Raw genomic sequence first — 20,052 nt, forward strand, 5'->3', positions numbered from 1 at the left:
CAGACATCATTAGGAATATAAGCCATATGATATTATGGAAGCTGAATTCAGTTCATTTATCCTTCTTTATTTCCCTGAGTATCTAACGGGCAATGTTTGAACAAGAACCCACAGAACTGTGAGGAGTGCTGCTTGTCATGTGACTGTGTCTTGAATGGGACTCATTAAGCCTTAAGGGAGTCAGAGAGCATGACCTGTGTGTGACACTCTGGTGATGAAATATGGGATTGAAAATCGTCTGAGCCTATGTTGTAAGTTGTTCTTGTGGCAAGGCATTTTTTAGGTGCAGAGGGGCTGGTTTTCCATCTTGCCAAACATAAAAGAAATCAAGCTTTTATTTTAGGAGAATGCGCCTACCCATGATACTCTTGGGTAAAAATACAATTAATTAAACAGCATTTTCTTGTTTTTGACCCTGGTTTTTGTGGTTTGATGCATGGAAGTCCTTTGATTACTGAGACTGAACACTCTGCCTCCATTATGTTTATAATCAGAGCCTGAAATAGAAGGGAAGTTCTTTCCACCCGTGACTTGCCTGAAAGAGCTAGGTGTTTTGACCTTATAGACTTGTAAATACTGTTTTAGGACTTTTTAAATCAAGAATTTTGCTTCATCCCTTACCTTCTGCTGCTAATAAGTACAATAGTTCTGGGCCCTATGGTGCTAAAGAGAAGATGTATGCTGTACTGACAGGACCGGTGGCTGAGTCTTTTTAAACCTATCCTGTTCATAAGAGACCTGGCTGAATTGCCGTGGACTTTTATGACACTGGCCCAGGCTGGCTGCTTTAACAGAACACTAAAGACAAGGTTACTTATAAATAGCAAACAGTGATTTCTCATAGTTGTGGAGGTGAGGAAGTCTGAGGTCAAGATGTATTAGCAGATTTGATTTCTGGTGAGAACCTGCTTCCTGATTCATAGATAGCCATCTTTTTGCTGTGTCTTCAAATGGTAGAAGGGGAGAGGGAGCTTCTCTGGGGTCTCTTTTATAGAGCACAGTCCCATTCGTGAGGGCTCTACCCTTACAACCTAATCATCTCCCAGAGGCCCCACCTTCAAATGCCATGACACTGGGGATTAGACTTCAGCATTTGAGTTTAGGGGAAATAAAAACATTCAGTCTGCAGCAGGGAGCGGCTCCCGTGGTGTTCAGGGAGAATAGTGGGTATGGAAAGTGTGCAGACTTGACAAAACATTGGCTTACTTTCAGAGGTGATTTTGGAAATAAAGTCCATCCTTGAACAATTGGGGATTAGAGGTGCCAATCACCTTCCTCCCCAAGCACAGTCAGAAATCAGTGTGTAAACTTTTGACTCCCCTGAAACTTAACTACTAAAAGCCTACTGTTGGCTGGAAATCTTACCGATAATGTAAACAGTTGATTTACACATATTTTGTATATGTATTATGTATCATATTCTTACACTAAAGTAAGCTACAGAAAAGAAAGTGTTATTAAGAAAATCATAAAGTTAAGAGAAACTACATTTAGAGTACTGGACTACATTTATATAAAAAAAACTCTACCTATAAGTGGACTCATACAGTTCAAATCTGTTCAACTGTATATGGTTAATGTACTGGGTAGGAAATTAGAAATAGAAAGTTTAAGACTAAGCAAGGCTCTGCATTCTCAATCTGAAAAAGTGCTATGTAAAGCAAGGGCATACTTAGGGAATAGCAAAGCAGGAAAGGACCCTCAAGAAATTGTGCTGATGGGATTGCCTTCGACTGCAGAGCCTGCAGGAGGCTAAGTACAAGTCTTCATTTTGAAAGTTTAAATCAACAATGAACTAGTGAGCATAAATTTCAGATGGGGCTTTTGCTGTGGTTCTGTAATTTATTGACTGTCATCCATGAAATAATAGCCTCAGTAGTAGCCCTTGTGCATGTGAGAAAACAGTGCATCCTGAAGCACATCTACACCCTCTGGCATCTTCCTCTTGCCATGTCGCAGCTCAGAGTAAACATTTACTAATGCAGACTCTCCACAGCAGTCATTTCAACACACTATCATTTTCATCAGATACTGTATGTTCTTCAGGTAAGATTGAGTGCTGCTTATATATAAAGCATTTGACCTTTCTCATGTGGTGTTACACTAGATATTGTAGAGGATAAGCAGTATAGGAAAGGCTTCCCTAAGGGGCAGCAGGCCACAGAAGCGAATGTAGAAGGTGAGAGGAGATCATTTAATAAAAGTGCAGATAGTGAGCAGGTTGAAATCAATCTAGATTTCAGTTTCCAGTACTCACATCTGTGGTCTCAGGGCCTTTCTGAATCTGTGCCCTTTTTCAAGAATACCCCAGGTGAGGGGCGCCTGGGTGGCTCAGTCAGTTAAGCATCTGATTTTGGCTCAGGTCATGATCTCACGGCTTGTGCGTTCGAGCCCCGCGTTGGGCTCTGTGCTGACAGCTCAGAGCCTAGAGCCTGCTTTGGATTCTGCTTGTGCTCTCTTTCTCTCTCAAAAATAAACAAGCATTAAAAAATAAGTTAAAGGGGTGCCTGGGTGGCTCAGTTGGTTAAGTGTCCGACTTCAACTCAGGCTGCGTTAGGCTGTGGCTGACAGCTCAGAGCCTGGAGCCTGCTTTGGTTTCTGTGTGCCCTTCTATCTCTGCCCCTCCCCCACTTGAACTCTGTTTTTCAAAAATAAACTTTTTTTTTTTATTATTAAAAAATACCCCAGGTGAACACTGATTTGTTCCAGACCCAAGTCAGGAGACACTCATAACTTGGAGGCTTGGAGGTTAATGTACTAGTTTTTATATGTCTAAGGTAGTTCTAGGAAGGCAGGTAAAGAGTTTTACTTCTTCCTGATCCAGTCCTAGAGAAAATCAGAATATCTATGCAAATAAATATTTTCATTTTATGCTTTATTTTCTGGTCATCTATATTATATGCATATATTGCTTTTTGTGATTAAAAATTATATAGGCTCATTGAAAAAATCTTGGAAATACCTACAAAGTTAAAATTATTTATGATTTTTTCTGCTACATAGAGATAACCATAATTAATGTTTTATTCTCAGCCTCTCATATATATGTAATTTCTGTTTTTAAAAAGGATGGGATCATCTCCTGTCTTTTTGAACTTTGAAGAAATATACTGATCCTGGATCATATTGGTACTTTGGAGACAAATCTGTCTTTGGAAAAAGGCTTTGACTTTGATTTCTCTTCTGATCTTTATTATTTCCCATCTTCTGCTGGTTTTGGGTTTTATTTGCTATTCTTTTTCCAGCTCTTTAAGGTATAAGGTTAGGGTGTGTATCTGAGACCTTTCTTCCTTCTTTAGGAAGGCCTGGATTGCTGTATACTTCCCTCTAATGACCACCTTTGTGGCGTCTCAGAGGTTCTCGGCTGGGGGATTGTCATTTTCATTGGCTCCCATGTACTTTTTAATTTCCTCTTTAACTTCTTGGTTAGCCCATTCATTCTTTAATAGGATGTTCTTTAGTCTCCAAGCATTTGTTGTCTTTCCAAATTTTTCTTGTGCTTAATTTCAAGTTTCCTAGTGTTGTGGTCTGAAAATATGCACAGTATAATCTTGATCTTTTTGTACTCGTTGAGGGCTGATTTGTGTCCCCATATGTGATCTATTCTGGAGAATGTTCCATATGCACTTGAGAAGAATGTATATTCTGCTGCTGTAGGATGAAATGTTCTGAGTCCATTTGGTCCAGTGGGTTGTTCAAAGCCATTGTTTCCTTGTTAATTTTCGGTTTAGATGATCTGACCATTGCTGTAAATGCGGTGTTGAAGTTTCCTACTATTATTGATATTATTATCAATGAGTTTCTGTATGTTTTTGATTAATTTATTTATATATTTGGGTGCTTCCAAATTTGGAGCAGAAATGTTTACAATTGTTAAATCTTCTTGGTGGATAGACCCCTTAATTATGATATATTGTCCTCCTTCATCTCTTGTTACATCTTTAAAATCTAGATTGTCTGATATAAATATGGCTACTCTGGCTTTCTTTTGGTGACCATTGGTATGATGGGTGGTTCTCCATCCTCTTTCAATCTGAAGGTGTCTTTAAGTCTAAAATGGGTCTCATGTAAACAGCATATAGAAGGATCCTGTTTTCTTGTCCATGCTGATACCTTATATCCTTTGATTGGAATATTTAGTACATTGACATTGAGAGTGAGTACTGAATGATATGAACTTACTGCCATCGTGTTGCCTGTAGAGTTGGAGTTTCTGGTGGTATTCTCTGGCCCTTTCTAGTCTTTGTTGCTTTAGTCTTTTTTGTTTTGTTTTGTTTTGTTTTTGTTTCATCTTTTCTCCTCTCAGAGAATGCCCCTTAAAATTTCTTGCAGGGCTGTTTTAGTGGTCACAAACTCCTTTAGAAACTCTTTTATCTCTCCTTATATTTTGAATAACAGTCTTGCTGGATAAGGAATTCTCAGCTGCATAGTTTTGCAATTCAGCATGTTGAATATATCCTGCCACTCCTTTCTGGCCTGCCAAGTTTCTATGGATAGGTCTGCTGTGAACCTGATCTGTCTTCCCTTGTAGGTTAAGGACTTATTTTCCCTTCCTGCTTTCATGATTCTTTCTTTGTGTATTTTGTGAATTTGACTATGATATGCCTTGTTGATGGTCAGTTTTTGTGGAATCTAATGGGAGTTCTCTCTGCTTCCTGAATTTTGATGTCTGTCTTTCCCAGGGTAGGAAAGGTTTCCACTATGATTTGCTTACATAAACATTTTACCCCTTTTTCTCTCTCTTCATTTTCTGAGACCCCTTATTATTCAGATGTTATTCCTTTTTTTTTTTTAATTTTTTAATGTTTTATTTATTTCTGAGAGAGAGAGAGAGAGACAGCGTGAGCAGGGAAGGGTCAGAGAGAGAGGAAGACACAGAATCTGAAGCAGGCTCCAGGCTCTGAGCTAGCTGTCAGCACAGAGCCCGACGTGGGGCCCAAACCCACGAACTGTGAGATCATGACCTGAGCCGAAGTCAGACGCTTAACCAGCTGAGCCACCCAGGCGCCCCGATGTTAGTCCTTTTTAATGAGTCACTGAGTTCTCTAATTTTTATATCATGCTCTTTTGCCTTAGTCTCCCTTTTTTTCTTCTGCTTCATTGTTTTTCATAAGTTTGTCCTCCGTATACTGATTAGCTGCTCTGCTTCATCCATCCTTGCTGCCGTGGCATCCATTCGAGATTGCAGCTCAGTTACAGCATTTTTTATTTCATCCTGACTAGCTTTTACTTCTTTAATCTCTGCAGAAAGGGAATCTAGTGTATTTTCAACCCCAGCTAGTATTCTTAGTATCGTGATTCTAAATTCTGGTCAGACATTTTGCTTGTATCTGTGTTGATTAAGTCCCTGACTGTCATTTCTTCCTGTTCTTTCTTTTGGGGTGAATTCCTTCATTTTGTCATTTTGGAGGAAGAAAAAGAATAAAATAAAAACTAAAAATTAAAATCAACAAAAAACAATTAAATGAAGGATGCTAGATTCTAGGTGTGTTTTGGTTTGGTTGTTGAAAGCAGGTTGGTAGAGAAAAAAGAAAGAAAATACAGAAACGTTTGAAAATTTAAAAAATGAATACAATAAAATGTAATAAAATGAAATTAAAGTAAAATAGAATTTAAAAATTTACAAAAAATAATGTAGAAAAACTTAAAAAATTTTTTTATAAAATCGGAAAATAAAAATATTTTTTTTCATTTTTGGTATTCAAAAATAAGAAAAGAAAAAGAAGAAAAATGAATAGATGGACCAGAGAACAGAATGAGATATGCGTGAAATTATATCCATTTTCCTCTAGAAGTCAAACTATGAAGCACTTTATAGTCTGTAAACTAAGCAGTTGGAGAGACTTGTGGTGTTCCTTTAGAACACAGTTGGCACAGTTGGACGAGGCTTTGTGTATTGCTCTGCTCTCCATTAAATGGCACTGCTTAGCTTACTGGGGTGGATCGTTGGGTATGTGTATGCCTGTATGCACATGCGTGGGCGAGGTGAAAATGGTGTCACCCAGCTACCCAGTCTCTAGCAGTAGAACTCTGTACTCTCACCAAGCAGCAGTCAGGCACCCCTCCTCTGTCTCCAGCTTCTGTTCATTCCCCATTTCTATCTGTCTGCCACCAAGCCATCAGCCTGCCAGGTGGCATCTCCCTCCTGAGTTTTATCTCAATTGGGGCTGTGTTTCCACACACAGCCTCACTTCTGAGAGCCCTGCAGCTTTGACCCACCCTAACCCTCTGGGAGAGGGTCTTGCAGAGCAATGGCTGGTGTGCCCCCAGGAACAGTTGTATGACCACACTGCTGCAGATGCCCAGAGACTTCCAGCCTGCCCCAGAAAAATTTTGCAGGATTGTGTAGCAGCAGCATTTCAGGGATTGTGGTAAATCACTACACACATTTGGCACCAGGTTTCACTGCCCCTTAATGTCCTTACTCCAACACCAGAAAAACATGTTTGTTCTTCAGGGTCCACTGGGATCTCTGCCTGTGGGGAGGCCACACAGCCTGTACCAAAAGACCTCTCATCAGGGTAACTGCCTCTCCCCATATGGCCCGAGGATCCCTTGGACCTCAGTGTCTGCTCCTGGGGATTTGCCCTTCCCATCAGAGCTCCTCCAGGTATTGAGCTGCGGAGTTTCAGACTGCACTCCCCCTGTTTATAGAATCCTAATGGTATTTAAACCCTCTCCTTTCTCCTTTCTTCCCTTCTTGTTCAGTCCCTTGTGGGTGTTTCCACTCTTTCTCTCCAGCTGCTTTTGGGAAGAGTGTTTTTCCTGTATTCTCCCCCATCCCCATCCTCTCTCCACAAGCAAAAACAGTTCCCTGCCTTCCACGGCTTCTCACTCCCCCAGTTCACCTCTCCATGCCATGTACCTGCCAAGTTCTATGGCTCCCATTATGCAGATTGTTGTGTTAATCCTCAGATCAATTTTCTAGGTGTGCAAGATGGTTTGGTGTTGATGCAGCATTTCAGGGATGAGAGAAGCAGAAAACTTCCATGCTGATCTGCCATGTTGGCCCCTCTGAAAGCCTTTGACTTGGAATGCACAGTGTGAAGGACACTACTTCCTTTGAAAAATTGAATGAGCCACTTATTTATTTATTTATTTATTTTACTATCATACTTTGACGGAATTGGAGAATCTTGGAATTGGTGAGGAACTCTGATATCAGGGTCCCTGGAATGTTTTAAATGTCACAGCACCAGGGGGCAGGAAGGAGCAGTTGACACTCACAGACCGTAGATGTGTACCTTGGACTTTTTTATACCTACTGTTTTTGTTGTCAGTGTCACATCACAGGCAGAAGGATGGGCCCTGTGTGGCACAATCCTGCTGTTATGTGGAAGGTAATAGCTATTGACAGCCAGGGAGAAAAACCTGTTCCTAAGGCGTAAATGGAGCCTGCCAGCCTACTGATGTGGGTCGTCATCAACTATTTCTTTCATTAGAGTGTTGTCTGTATAGATCAATAGAGTGCTGTCAGTGTCTTTACTTTCTTTCAAAAAGGAAGTGAACTCACTTTTATTAATAATATGTCACATAAAAACATAGAACCTGTATCAGTGGAATGTAAAAAAATGTAAAACAGGCTTTAAAAGAAGAATCTTTAAGGATTTTATGACAGCTCTCCAAAATTAAACACATTTAAATTTGGGATTAGGTTGAAAAACTTTTAGTTATAAGTCATGGGGATGTAATACATAGCATGGTGACTGCAGTTAATAATACTGTGTTGTATATTTGAAAGTTGCTAAGGCAGTAGGTCTTAAGAGGTCTTATCACAAGAAAAAAGAACTTGTCACTGTGTGTGGTGATGCATGTTAGCTAGATTTACTATGACTAGTTTGCAGTATATATAAATATTGAATCCTCATGTTTTATATCTGAAATGAATGTTATATGTCAATTATATCTCTGTGTTTTTCAAAAAGACAATTTTACCAAAATAAAAATATGTTTTGAATCAAGGAAAGGGATTGCTCTGAAGATGAAGATCTTATTTAAAATCTTCTTTTAAGACTGTTGAAAGAACTTTAAAGGAAGAAAATTAAACCTTAAATTCCCTTAAACCTCAGTGTATTTAAATTATGATATTTAGCTAAATTCAGTTTAAATTATGGTACCTAACTTCTTTTAATTTCTCTGGATCAGCCATTTGAACCCTGTGTGCTGGTTGGCTTCCAGAATCATGGGAAACTGAGCTAACAGCTGGCTCATCTCCCCATATATAAAGATACAGAAAGGCCAGATAAAATAAAACTAACAGAATACCTCCTCCCCTCTGTTAACAAACTACAACTCCTCTGTAACCCTTCCCATAAAGAAAGAAGAGAAGTAGGAAGGGGGGGAGATAGAGGAAGAAATTAGCTGGCTGGAAATGGTAGGAGCAGTCACGTAGCTTACTGCAAGCACAGAGCATGGGTACAGACAGTTTTGTACTCTGGGTTACAAAACCACAGAGTTTTGTTTTTTTTTTTTTTTTAATGGGTAGACTGTGGTTACCTCACTTCTGTATCAGATAGGGACCCTTTGTTTTATGGAGAGTCTTTGAGCCAGAGGTAAAATTGTTGTAGTCTGTCACAGACTTTCCTTACTTCCTTAAATCCTAATCTGGAAAACTGCTTCTTTACTCAAGGATATCTAGACCTTGAGCTGTGTAACTTTGGGATGATTACTATGTGGGCATACAGGTATGTGTGTACATATATGTGTATAAACATATAGAGAGAATATTATCTCTGCAAAAGTTTAGAATAGCATTTTTAAACCTTTTTTATCGTGGTAAAATATATATAGCTTGAAATTAGCCATTTTAACCATATTTAAGTGTACAGTTCAGTGGCATGATTTACATTCACAATGTTGTACGACCATCACTACTATCTATTTCCAAATCTTTTCTTCACTTCAAACAGAAACTCTGCACATTAAACAGCAACTCCCCATCCCCTTCTCCTCCACATTGGTGTAACCTTGAATCTGCTTTCTTTATCTCTGAATTTGCCAATTCAAGATATGTCATAAAAGCAGGATCATGCGATATTTGTTGTTTTGTGTCTTGCTGATTCACTTAGCATAATGTGTTCAAGGTTCATCTGTGTTGTAACATGCATCAGAACTTAATCCCTTCTTATGGTTAAACTAATATTCCATTATATTTATAAAATCACGTTTTATTTATTCATCAGTTGATAATGCTTGGGTTGCTTCTACCTGTTGGTTATTGTGAATAGTGCTTCAGTGAGCATTGACATACCCATGTTTGAGTTCCTAGAATGGTATTTTGCAAACTGAGAAACATATAGGTTCTGTATATAGAAATATTAAGTCATCTGTATTTCCAGTATTGATTAAAAGTATTATTTCAGGGAAATTTAAGTATACACAGCATAGGGGTGCCTGGGTAGCTCAGTTGGTTGGGTGTCTGATTTCAGCTCAGGTCATGATCTCACCTCATGAGTTCGAGCCCTGCGCGGGCCTCTGTGCTGACAGCTCAGAGCCTGGAGCCTGCTTCGAGTTCTGTGTCTCCCTCCCTCTTCCCTGCTCATTCTCTCTCTCTCTGTCTCTAAAAAATAAGCCAACATTAAAAAGTTTTAAATAAAGTATACATAACGGAAATGAGGAACTACTTGTGCTTTTTTCTAAAAAAGGTTTTATTTTTAAGTCATCTCTGTACCCAGCGTGGGACTCGAACTCACAACCCCAATATCAAGAGTTGCATGCTCTACAGACCAAACCAGCCAGGCATCCCAGAACTCTTTATACTTCTATCTCTTATAAAATCAAAACTAACTTTTCAATTAAGTAAAAAAAAAAAAAACTATAAAATCAATAAAGCTAAAATGAACAATTTTCATCAAATTACATTTACTGAAAATGGCTTTGTTGATGTTGATAGTATAAAAAGATACATTTTTTGGCACAATGGACCATTATGTTAGCCTTCATCATTATTATGTTTCTTTTATAACAGTGAACTTTTTTGAGTCCACTAATCCATTATTTTGATGGGCAGTCTATTTGCTAGAGTATTCCAGAATATAAATCTGGAAAACAACAATTTAAAGGGAAGTTTTTGTTACTACAACAATTTTACCAAAGAACGGTTGGCAAGCAGGTTCCTACAAAGGTAAATCTACAGAATACATCCACTTGATATCAGATACTGACTGCTACAGCGCAGGTTTTACTTGGCAAATCCCACAGTTGTTTCTATTAGAACTTGCTTGAATTTGTAACAACATATTACTTGATCTTCCTTTATTGTAAATACCACTTATTTATTTAGTCTTTCTCTGTTGATTATAAATAAGCCCATTAACATAGAACTAGTATTAACACTCTAAAGTAGTATGTTGTTTCCGTGATGTGAAATCAAATTCTTAGTTTATTAAATTAGAATCTAAGTCTTATTCTGTGAAAATGTCTTTCACTTACTAATTATACCATAAGAATTTAGTTTTTCATAACTAAAAAATTTTTTTTAAATGTTTATTTATTTTTGAGAGAAAGACAGTGCAAATGAAGGAGGGGCAGAGAGAGAGACACAGAATCCATAGCGGGCTCCAGGCTCTGAGCTGTCAGCACAGAGCCTGACACAGGGCTCAAACTCATGAACTGTGAGATCATGACCTGAGCTGAAGTTGGATGCTTAACTGAGCCACCCAGGCACCCCTCGTAACTAAAAGAATTTTTAAATGAATATGATAGTGGCACACAAGATAATGGCTGTTATTTGAACGTCAGTATATCCTTACCAGCACTTGAAAGGATAAATTCTATTTCTCCAAGGCATCACTTGGCAACATCTTAAATGTAAACATGAAAATTAGTTGGAACATTGAAAATTCCATGTGCTGAATTATAAAGTATCATCCAAGGATTTAGAATATACTTTTTCTTTTTTAAAAGCAAGCTCTATACCCAACATAGGGCTTGAACTCATGACCCTGAGATTAAGAGACCTTGAGATCAAGAGTCAAATGCTCTACTGACTGGCAGAGGACAGATGCCATATGTTTTCACTTATAAGTGGAAGAGGAGAAACTTAACAAAGGACCATGGGGGAGAAGAAGGGGAAAAAATAGTGGGGGAGAGGGAGGGAGGCAAACCATGAGAGACTCTTGAATACTGAGAACAAACTGAGGGCTGATTGGGGTGGGGGAGAGGGGAAGGGGGGGTGATGAGCATGGGAGAGGCCACTAGTTGGGATGAGCACTGGGTGTTATATGGAAACCAAGTTGACAATAAACTATAAAAACATGCTCTACTGAATGAGCCAGATAGGCACCCCTAGGAATATTCTTGTATTCTTTCTTGATAAAAGCATTTTTGTAAAGATTTCATTTTTTTTTAAGTAATCTCTATACTCAATGTGGGGCTTGACTTATCAACCCTGAGATCAAGAGTCACATTCTCAACCCACTGAGCCACTCAGGAGCCCCTTGATATAAACATTTTTGATGGCCACAGAATTTAGATACCCTAAGAATATACTAAAACATACCAAAGGATAAACACTCCCTATTTTGACAAATACTAGTCCAAATGTCACATTAGTTAGTCACATTAGTCACATTGAATTCTAATGCTTCACTCACAAAGAGTTGATCTGCCTTAAAAATAGGGGGGCTTAGGAGCACCTGGGTGGTTCATTTGGTTGAGTGTCTGACTCTTGGTTTCAGCTCAGGTCATAATCTCAATTTTGTGAGAACAGGCCTCACATTGCTCTGTGTGCTGAGCACAGAGCCTGCTTGGGATTCTCCCTTTCTCTTCCTCTCTCTACCTCTCCCCTGTCCACACTTCTCTGGCTCTGTCTCTCTCTAAATAAATAAACTTAAGAAAAAAAAAAAAAAACAAGGGGGCTTCTGTTTTCCAAAATTCACATGAACTCTGTTTAACAACAAAGTCCATTTATTGTTTCTTAATAAGAAATAGGATTGCCATACAGATGAATAATTGTCTTGCCCAATTAATGCGTTTTCTTTCTATTTGGAAAACTAAACTATGGCAAGCAGGCTGTTTGATGAACACAGGTCCTCTGCACACAGTAGGCACTCAGTGTGAAAGAAATGTTTTGATAGTCCCCTTCAGCACTTGTATCACTAAAAGAAAAACATTGTCAAAGAAACCTTGATAAACGTCTCAACCAGTCGATAATAATTTTCCGTTCTCTTGATTCCATATTGACCCCATGGCAACCCTTAAACTCCTCTTTTGTGCCTTAGTTCTGACTGTAATGAAATCTCATTTCTTATCCCATGACAGAAATTTATAACAAATAACACTTACATTGTGCAGGGGCGCCTGGGTGGCTCAGTCGGTTGGGCGGCCAACTTCAGCTCAGGTCATGATGTCACAGTTTGTGGGTTCGAGTCCCGCGTCGGGCTCTGTGCTGACAGCTAGCTCAGAGCCCAGAACCTGCTTCGGATTCTGTATCTCCCTCATCTCCCTCTCTCTCTGACTCTCCCCTGCTCACACTGCCTGCCTCTCCCTCCCTCTCTCTCTCTCTGTCTCTCTCAGAAATAAATAAAACATTTAAGAAAATTAAAAAAACAACACATTGTGCAGATTCCCAAGGGGGAGTCTTCTTTCTAACCAAGCCTTGTCCATTTTTCCTTAATTGCTTACATTCTTGATACCTCTTCTGAAGTGGGGAATTTTAAGTCTCCTCTTTACTTACTGCCAGTAACATGCTTTTCATTTAAAAAATATTAAATGTTTTTTGTACTTAAGTGATTTTGTATCTAACTGTATTTATAATTCCTGATCAGCAATATTTTATCTCCATAAAACTGGTAACTACATGCAAGTTAGTTAATTTAGAGAATGTCTTTCTACAGACATTAGCAGATACACAATGTGGTAGCTCTGTTTTTTGTTAAAAAAAATTAAGTTTAATAAATAAAATTTATTTTTTTATGATGTCACTCTGCAATACAGTTTACTAGTATAGTATGGCTTCCCTATCAAATCACTGTTGGAAGGTCAGGAATTCACCCTTAACTTCCTTGACAGCACCTTGCTGCATGTGGCACAAGAGCAACAATATAATTGAATGATTAAATAATATAAGCAGGTATTACCTGAATCTATTTCAGTAATAGTTTAGAAATTCTTCCTTAATTTTGTCATGACTCTTCACCCATCCAATAGAAGTTCAGTCTTGAGTCTCCCAGAAGACATGATGCAGAAAACATGATGCAGAAGAGGGCTTTCTGTAAATAAACATGGTATCTCCCCTCCTCCCCCTCCTCCTCCTCCACTACCAGCTATGCCGGCCTGCTAGGAAGCAGCTCTGTTGTTGCCACTTCAACCCCATTTCCTTTTTACATTTTTAGAAAGTTTCGACAGAAATTCGTATTTTAAATGTTTTTTAAAAATTTATTTCTGAGAAAGACAGCATGAGCAGAGAGAGGGAGACACAGAATTGAAGCAGGCTCCAGGTTCTGAGCCACCTGTCAGCAGAGAGCCTGACGTGGGGCTTGAACCCGCAAACCGTAAGATCATGACTTGAGCCGAAGTCGGATGCTTAACCGACTGAGCTACCCAAGTACCCCCAGAAATTCTTAAACTTGGGCACCTGGGTGGCTCAGTTGGTTAAGCGTCCAACTTCAGCTCAGGTCCTGCATGATCTCACGGCTTGTGAGTTTGAGCCCCACTGCTTTCAGATTCTGTGTCTCCCTGTCTCTCTGCTCCTCCCCACTTACACTCTGTCTCTCTTTCTCAGAAAATAAACATTAAAATTTTTTTTTTAATTCTTAAACTTTTAAGAATGCTGCTAAAGACAGAGTTCTATCAGCATCCTATACTTGTTGAGCACACATATCTTTGCAAATGTATGTTAAAGGAAATTGAATAGGAAACCTATTTTATGAGACTTTTGTTAAGTGTGAAATTTAATGTAACTTTGTATTTGATTTTTGTACAGGCAGAAATACTCAGTGTCCTCAGTCACAGAAACATCATCCAATTTTACGGAGTAATTCTTGAACCTCCCAACTATGGTATTGTCACAGGTAGGCACGCATCATTTGACTTTTCTTTCCCCATTTACCTGGCTTTGGATTCCTTAATATGCTAAAATGCTTAATATTAGGTTCAGTCATGAATTGTGTGCTACTGTCAGATGTCACTTCTGTTGCTATAAAGCATTAATAAAACTGATTATATCAATATAATTAAGAATGGTGTTTCCACTTCTACCCATGTTTAATTGTGCTAATTATATCTGCGTAAATGCTATTTAAATGCACTCGCAGCTGCAATACCAATATTTAAAGGTGCCGTTTAACTAAAATTTCATTTAATTAGCTGAAATGAGCAATGTTTTTTGTAACTCTGTGACCTTTTACAAATTAAGATTTCTTGAGCTGTTCATGTTGTAATTCTTTGCAAGGTATTTTAATCCCCTTAGAGCATTCTTTCTTCAAGGTCTCTGACGTGAGAACGATATTTTTCAGGTTTGGTCATCTCGGTTGGTAATGACCTTGATCTAAATTATCACATTTGGAGCAGCAGTTTATAACTGATGGGAATACCCTTTCCAGAAAGGAGCACACAGAAGTGTTGCCATATGAAAACAAAGACACACATTCTTAATAGTTTGTGCGCACATTTGTATGATCTAATGAGCAGCTTTAGGTCTGTAATAAATATAACATTCAATTTAAAATAAATGACTTTGGTCACAGTCTTTATCATGGCAGTTCTTTGAAACAAAAAAGTAACAAGAAATCTTAAAAGATTAACCCTGTCGTCTTCTGCTATAGTGGTAACAACTATAATTGTCTTTATAGACAGTAATAACAAAAGACACTCAATAAAAAGGTTTGGATTCGGTACTTTCTTATAAATTATCTTATATTTACAGTAACCCCATGAGATAGGTAAAGTAATTTCTATTTCAGAAATGAGGAACTAAAACTCTAACGTAAGTACCTTTCCCAAGGTCATCCAGCTAGTGGTAGAACCGCTAGTATAAATTTCTCAGATTGACTTTCTACAGAAGGGCCTCTTCTTTTTTTTTTTTAATTTTTAATATTTTTGAGAGAGACAGAGACAGAGCATGAGACGAAGAGGAGCAGAGAGAGGAGGAGACACAGAATCCAAAGCAGGCTCCAGGCTCTGAAGAAGGGCCTCTTCTTAAATGCAACCCAGGCTCTAGATGGCTCGGGGCACTGGTTCTTCCCCTCAAAGGGACATGGTTGCCATGACTTCTGTCTTTGAAGAGCGAGCAGTTTAACATACTCTTACTCTGATAAATAGCATTTTTACCCAAGTTCTTACATGGAGGGAATTTCATCCCTATTTAGCTATCTGTATTTTAGGTCTCTACCTAAAATGGGGTAATGTGGTAGTTTCTACTCTTGAGCCTGTACATTTCCTATTAACCTGCATACCCAAGAATGAGTTATAGTGTTAGGGTGTAAACCGTGGTTAACACCCTTATGTCATATTTCTGATTAACATTAAACCTTGTCCTATCCTCGGTACCATATTGCTCCCCCTTTCCTAGTCCATCGTATTTACTTTTAACTAGTTAGGTTTACCTTAAAAATCTGAATCCACTTTTCTGTTCCTCGTTTGTGGCTTAAATTATTCTTATGTAGCAGACGAAAGTGTGGCGTTCCAATGAGATTAGATACTATGCTTCTGTCTTGTACCCTTGACATTTAATGCTTCGGAGAGGAAGACGTTAGCTTTACTGAACTCAGTGGACCATTTATGAAGTTTTCTAGTTTCTGAAGTTGAGGATGAGGAATAAAAAAAGGGACTTGAGTCATGGTGTGTATTCCTTTTTCCAAGAGTTTATTCTGAGTCCCAAGGAGAATGTGAAACACATTCATTGTTAGCCAGCATTCTCACCCTGGGTCTTCTCATCCAAAAGAGGAAGATAAGATCCAAGGAGTTGGCTGAGTAAATTTGGTTTTATTTTGGTGGGGTTTTGTTTTGTTTTGTTTGTTGTGTTTTTTAATTTATGGATTAGCTGGTCCTTTATATCATGCACCTCTCTAGCATTCCCTGCTCATACCTAGACCTACCCCACCTCTTTGGTTATAATTGATTAATTCTTTTTAGATCCATGTCTATTTCTGTGTAGAGCCAGTACTAAGGAACTATTAACATTAAACATTTCTTTAAATTTCACAGTTGTCAGGTAATAGTAAATTGTGTACTTGTGGCTCTTTATTGACCTGTGAGGTTGATTATTAAAGACACTTCTTAGCCAAGTTTTGGTGTCTTAAAATATATTACTTTGATAAGATTATTTTTGTTTCTAGAAATGCTGATTTTAATGGTTTGTTTACAAGTATCTACCAAAGAAATGTGAACTTCTCAAACGACCTTCTGCAGCTTGAAGATCAAGCCATGTTCTGTGCGTGGACAGCCGTCCATTTTCCAACTGAGCCTAGTTGGGGAGATCAGATGGGGTGGGGATGACAACAGCTATTCTGCCTCTTGAAATGAGCACAAATAAGTCTTCATATGGGGAGGTTAAGAGAACAGAGAGACAAACAGGCACATAGACCTTGATCACCCAGCTTATCTGGCTTCCCCTTTTTTGCACTCTGTCAGCTTTCTCTGATGTTGGGGTTCTGAGGGGGGAAACTTGAATCCATCCCACTTGAGTTTATTAATAGAAAAGATCGATGCAGCAAGCAGCTGTTGTCACTCATACAGAGGACTTGAAAGAATGATTTGTCAGAGTGTTGGAATGGAATGAACTCTGCAGTGGGAATTGAGAGATGTCAGGTCTGGTCATGATTCTGCCAAAGCTGCATTAATGGATCTCTGATGACCTGTGTCTCAGTTTTCTCCAGTGTGAATGAAGGTACTAGAATAGATGATTTCTGGGTGGGAGTGTGTGTGTGTGTGTGTGTGTGTGTGTGTGTGTGTGTGTGTGTACTGAAACTTTGCATCACAGACTTAGAAAACCTGCTTATGGGAGGACCTGAGGAAGAGTCCTAGAGGCAACTGCCACTTTATTTCCCTTGGAGGGGAAGTGAGCCTCTTTACCCCAGACCTACAAAGAAAGGAGTGACTAAAATCTCAGACTACAAAGTCAAAAGAAAAGATACAGTTATGGATCACCTTTTCTTTGATCTTTGGAAACCTCTTAATTCTGTACTACTCCCATTCTTTTATCTTTTGCGTTTTTTTCTTTACAAGTATTTACACAAAACTTGATGGTTGAGAGTGTAATGGTGAGATCACCCCTGGGGAGGAAGGTGGGGTTGTTAGATACTAGGTCATGTAGTTCTTCTGTAGCCACATTGGAGAAGAAGTGGCACCGAGGACCTGGAGGCAGAATGGGTCCCAGGACTCCAGGGAAGTGGTTGAGGGTCCCAGAGGCCTAGGGAATTAAATCTTTGTGTCTAAAGCTGCTGTCACCTCTTAAGTTTGTTGCTGATTCTCATGACCACTTCCCACTACCCTACGAGAGGAGGATACTAGTTCTACATGATTCTTCAACAGGCCCAAATTCTCATTAAACTCAACCATGGAAAACATCTTAATTTTTAAGTGCCTGATCTCATTTCCTTGACCTTGACCTTGACTTATTTTAGGCACAGACATATCTTATTTGCATACTTTGTTGTTGTGTTGGTCTGTTCTTGTTAGCCAATTAGAAACAGATGTCATGTCTTGTTATAACAAAATTCCAGACATTTACCTAAATTTATTTGTTCTTTTATAATCCAAACTAAGCTTGGTCTTTATAATATTTTATTATAAAGAGATTTTGAGGTAATGGTATTTGTTTTCACAAGACTGACTATATGTTTACAATTTTCAGAACCAGCTGTCATTGCCCTAAAACTAAAAGGGAAAAATTACCTTAGAAATCAAAAGGAGGGGCTCTTGAGTGGCTTAGGTGGTTAAATGGCCAACTCTTGATTTCTGCTCAAGTCATAATCCCAGAGTCATGGGATCAAGCCCCATATCAGGCTCCATGCTGAGCTTGGAGACTACTTGAGATTCTTTCTCTCTTTCCCTTTGGCCCCCTCCCCTGCTCTCACATGCACACGCTCCCAAATTAAAAATAAATAAATAAAAAGAAAATGTTTATTTAATATGGTTCTTAATTATATTTTTGAAAGAATTAAAACAAATACTTTATACCAAAGTCCATTAAACTGTGTTCTAGGAGAAGTGAAGTGATTTGTAAAGCATATAATCACATGTGTAGATGACGAGTCTTTAATTTCCAGTGAGAAAACCAAAAGGATGAAAGAATTATATGCCTTCTTCCCCACGTATTTATTGATCACATTTTATATGAAATAAGATAATACTGCTGCCTTTCTTGGACCCTCACATTCATGAAGCTATTTTATTTAATCATGTATCTTCTCCATCCATGTTTGTTTTATTATCTGAATCCAGTTTTCAATTATCTTAGCCTGGTTTTCAGAGTACATCCCATTAGAGATGGAAGATGCCCGCTGTATGCCCCCTCCACTCCCAGTTACGGTACTTCACACCAAGTGATTCTGTGACACCAGCTGCGTGTTCTACACTTTAACTCCATTTTAATGTGAGCTCCCTGGAGACAGCATCAGATACCACAGGTTAGGGTCAGTCCCACAAAAGTGCCTTCCCCCCACAACAGATGCCACTTTCAAATTCAGGTTGTCACCTGTACTTCTGACCTCTGGCTATAAATAGGAGGTTCCTACTTAGATTTGATTAAATATAGAACTCAGGGAAAAAACCGTTTACTTACTAGATTACTTATTTATTACAAAGGATTTTAAAGGGTGGAAATGAACAGTCAGATGAAGAGATACATAGAGTGAAGTCCGGAAGGGTCCTGAGTGCAGGAGTTTCTGTCCCTTTGAAGTTTGGGGTGAGCCCTCCCAGCATATGGATATGTTCTTCTTCACCAATCTGGAAGCTCTCAGAACCCCATCCTTTTGGATTTTTATATAAGTTTTATTACATAGGCATGGTTGATTGAATCACTGGCATTGGTGATGTTCAACCTCCAGCCCTCTCCCCTCCCCAGAGGTGCATGTGTACTGGGGGAAGGGCAGAGGGGTGGCTTCTAGTGTCTTGGTTGGTTCTCCTGGCAAATAGCCTTTATCCTTAGGGACCTTCCAAAAGTCACTTCATTAACATAAACCCAGATGTCATTGAAAGGGGTTTGTTATGAATAACAAGACAGAGAGAGACAGCGTGAGCAGGGGAGGGTCAGAGAGAGAGGGAGAGAGATAACAGAATCTGAAGCAGGCTCCAGGCTCTGAGCTGGCTGTCAGCACAGAGCCCAACGTGGGGCTCAAACCCACAAACTGTGAGATCATGACCTGAGCCGAAGTTGGATGCTTAACTGACTGAGCCACGCAGGCACCCCAGCAAGACGCTCCTTTTACCTCGATGGCTCTGGAGCTATTTGAGGAACCAAGAACAAACACCTATAACAAAAGATACTCCCATTACTCTTATTGCTTAAAAAATTCCATGGGTTTTTGGAGTTGTGTTTCAGAAACAGGAAGAAGATAAATACATATTTTTTTTTTTAATGTTTATTTTTGAGAGAGAGACAGAGCACAAGCTGGGGAGGGGCAGAGAGAGAGAGGGAGACATAGACTCTAAAGCAGACTCATCGAACTGTCAGCACAGAGTCTAACATGGGGCTCGAACTTGTGAACCATGAGATCATGACCTGAGCCAGTCAGACACTTAACCTATTGAGCCACCCAGGTGCCCCAACAAATACATATTTCTTAATGTAAATCATAGTATCACAAAACCATCTTCACTGTAGTCTGAGATGTTTGAAATTCAGTAGCTTTTGGATTTCTGTTTATAATGCTATCTCTGGATATTCATCCCAAGCTACAAGTACCCAGTGGCAGAACATTAGGATTGTTGGATATTTTAGTCCCTTAAGGCATGTTTGTAACCATAACTATGTTGCTTTTTAAAGGGATCTTTAGAAGATTTCTTTTCAGTGACATTCCACAGTTGCAACTGAGAGTTCTTTGGCCCAGAAATAATTAATTATTTTATATATTTTAAATTTTGTTGCCTCTTTTTTTTTTTTTGTTTCTT

At 38.9% G+C, this 20,052-nt stretch overlaps 1 protein-coding gene across 2 annotated transcripts in view; it reads left to right on the plus strand.

The window, feature by feature from the left end:
* MAP3K20 (mitogen-activated protein kinase kinase kinase 20) overlaps window positions 1-20,052 on the plus strand; it is a 177,979-nt gene that overhangs the window by 61,358 nt on the left and 96,569 nt on the right. For both annotated transcript variants that reach the window (XM_077751112.1, XM_077751113.1), the window contains exon 3: window positions 13,925-14,012. In XM_077751112.1, the coding sequence (XP_077607238.1) occupies window positions 13,925-14,012 (88 nt within the window). The remainder of the gene's footprint in view (window positions 1-13,924; window positions 14,013-20,052) is intronic.

This window comes from Crocuta crocuta, unplaced genomic scaffold (genome assembly GCF_008692635.1).
Source record: "Crocuta crocuta isolate KB4526 unplaced genomic scaffold, BGI_CrCroc_1.0 scaffold219, whole genome shotgun sequence".
Taxonomy (NCBI): Eukaryota; Metazoa; Chordata; class Mammalia; order Carnivora; family Hyaenidae; genus Crocuta; species Crocuta crocuta.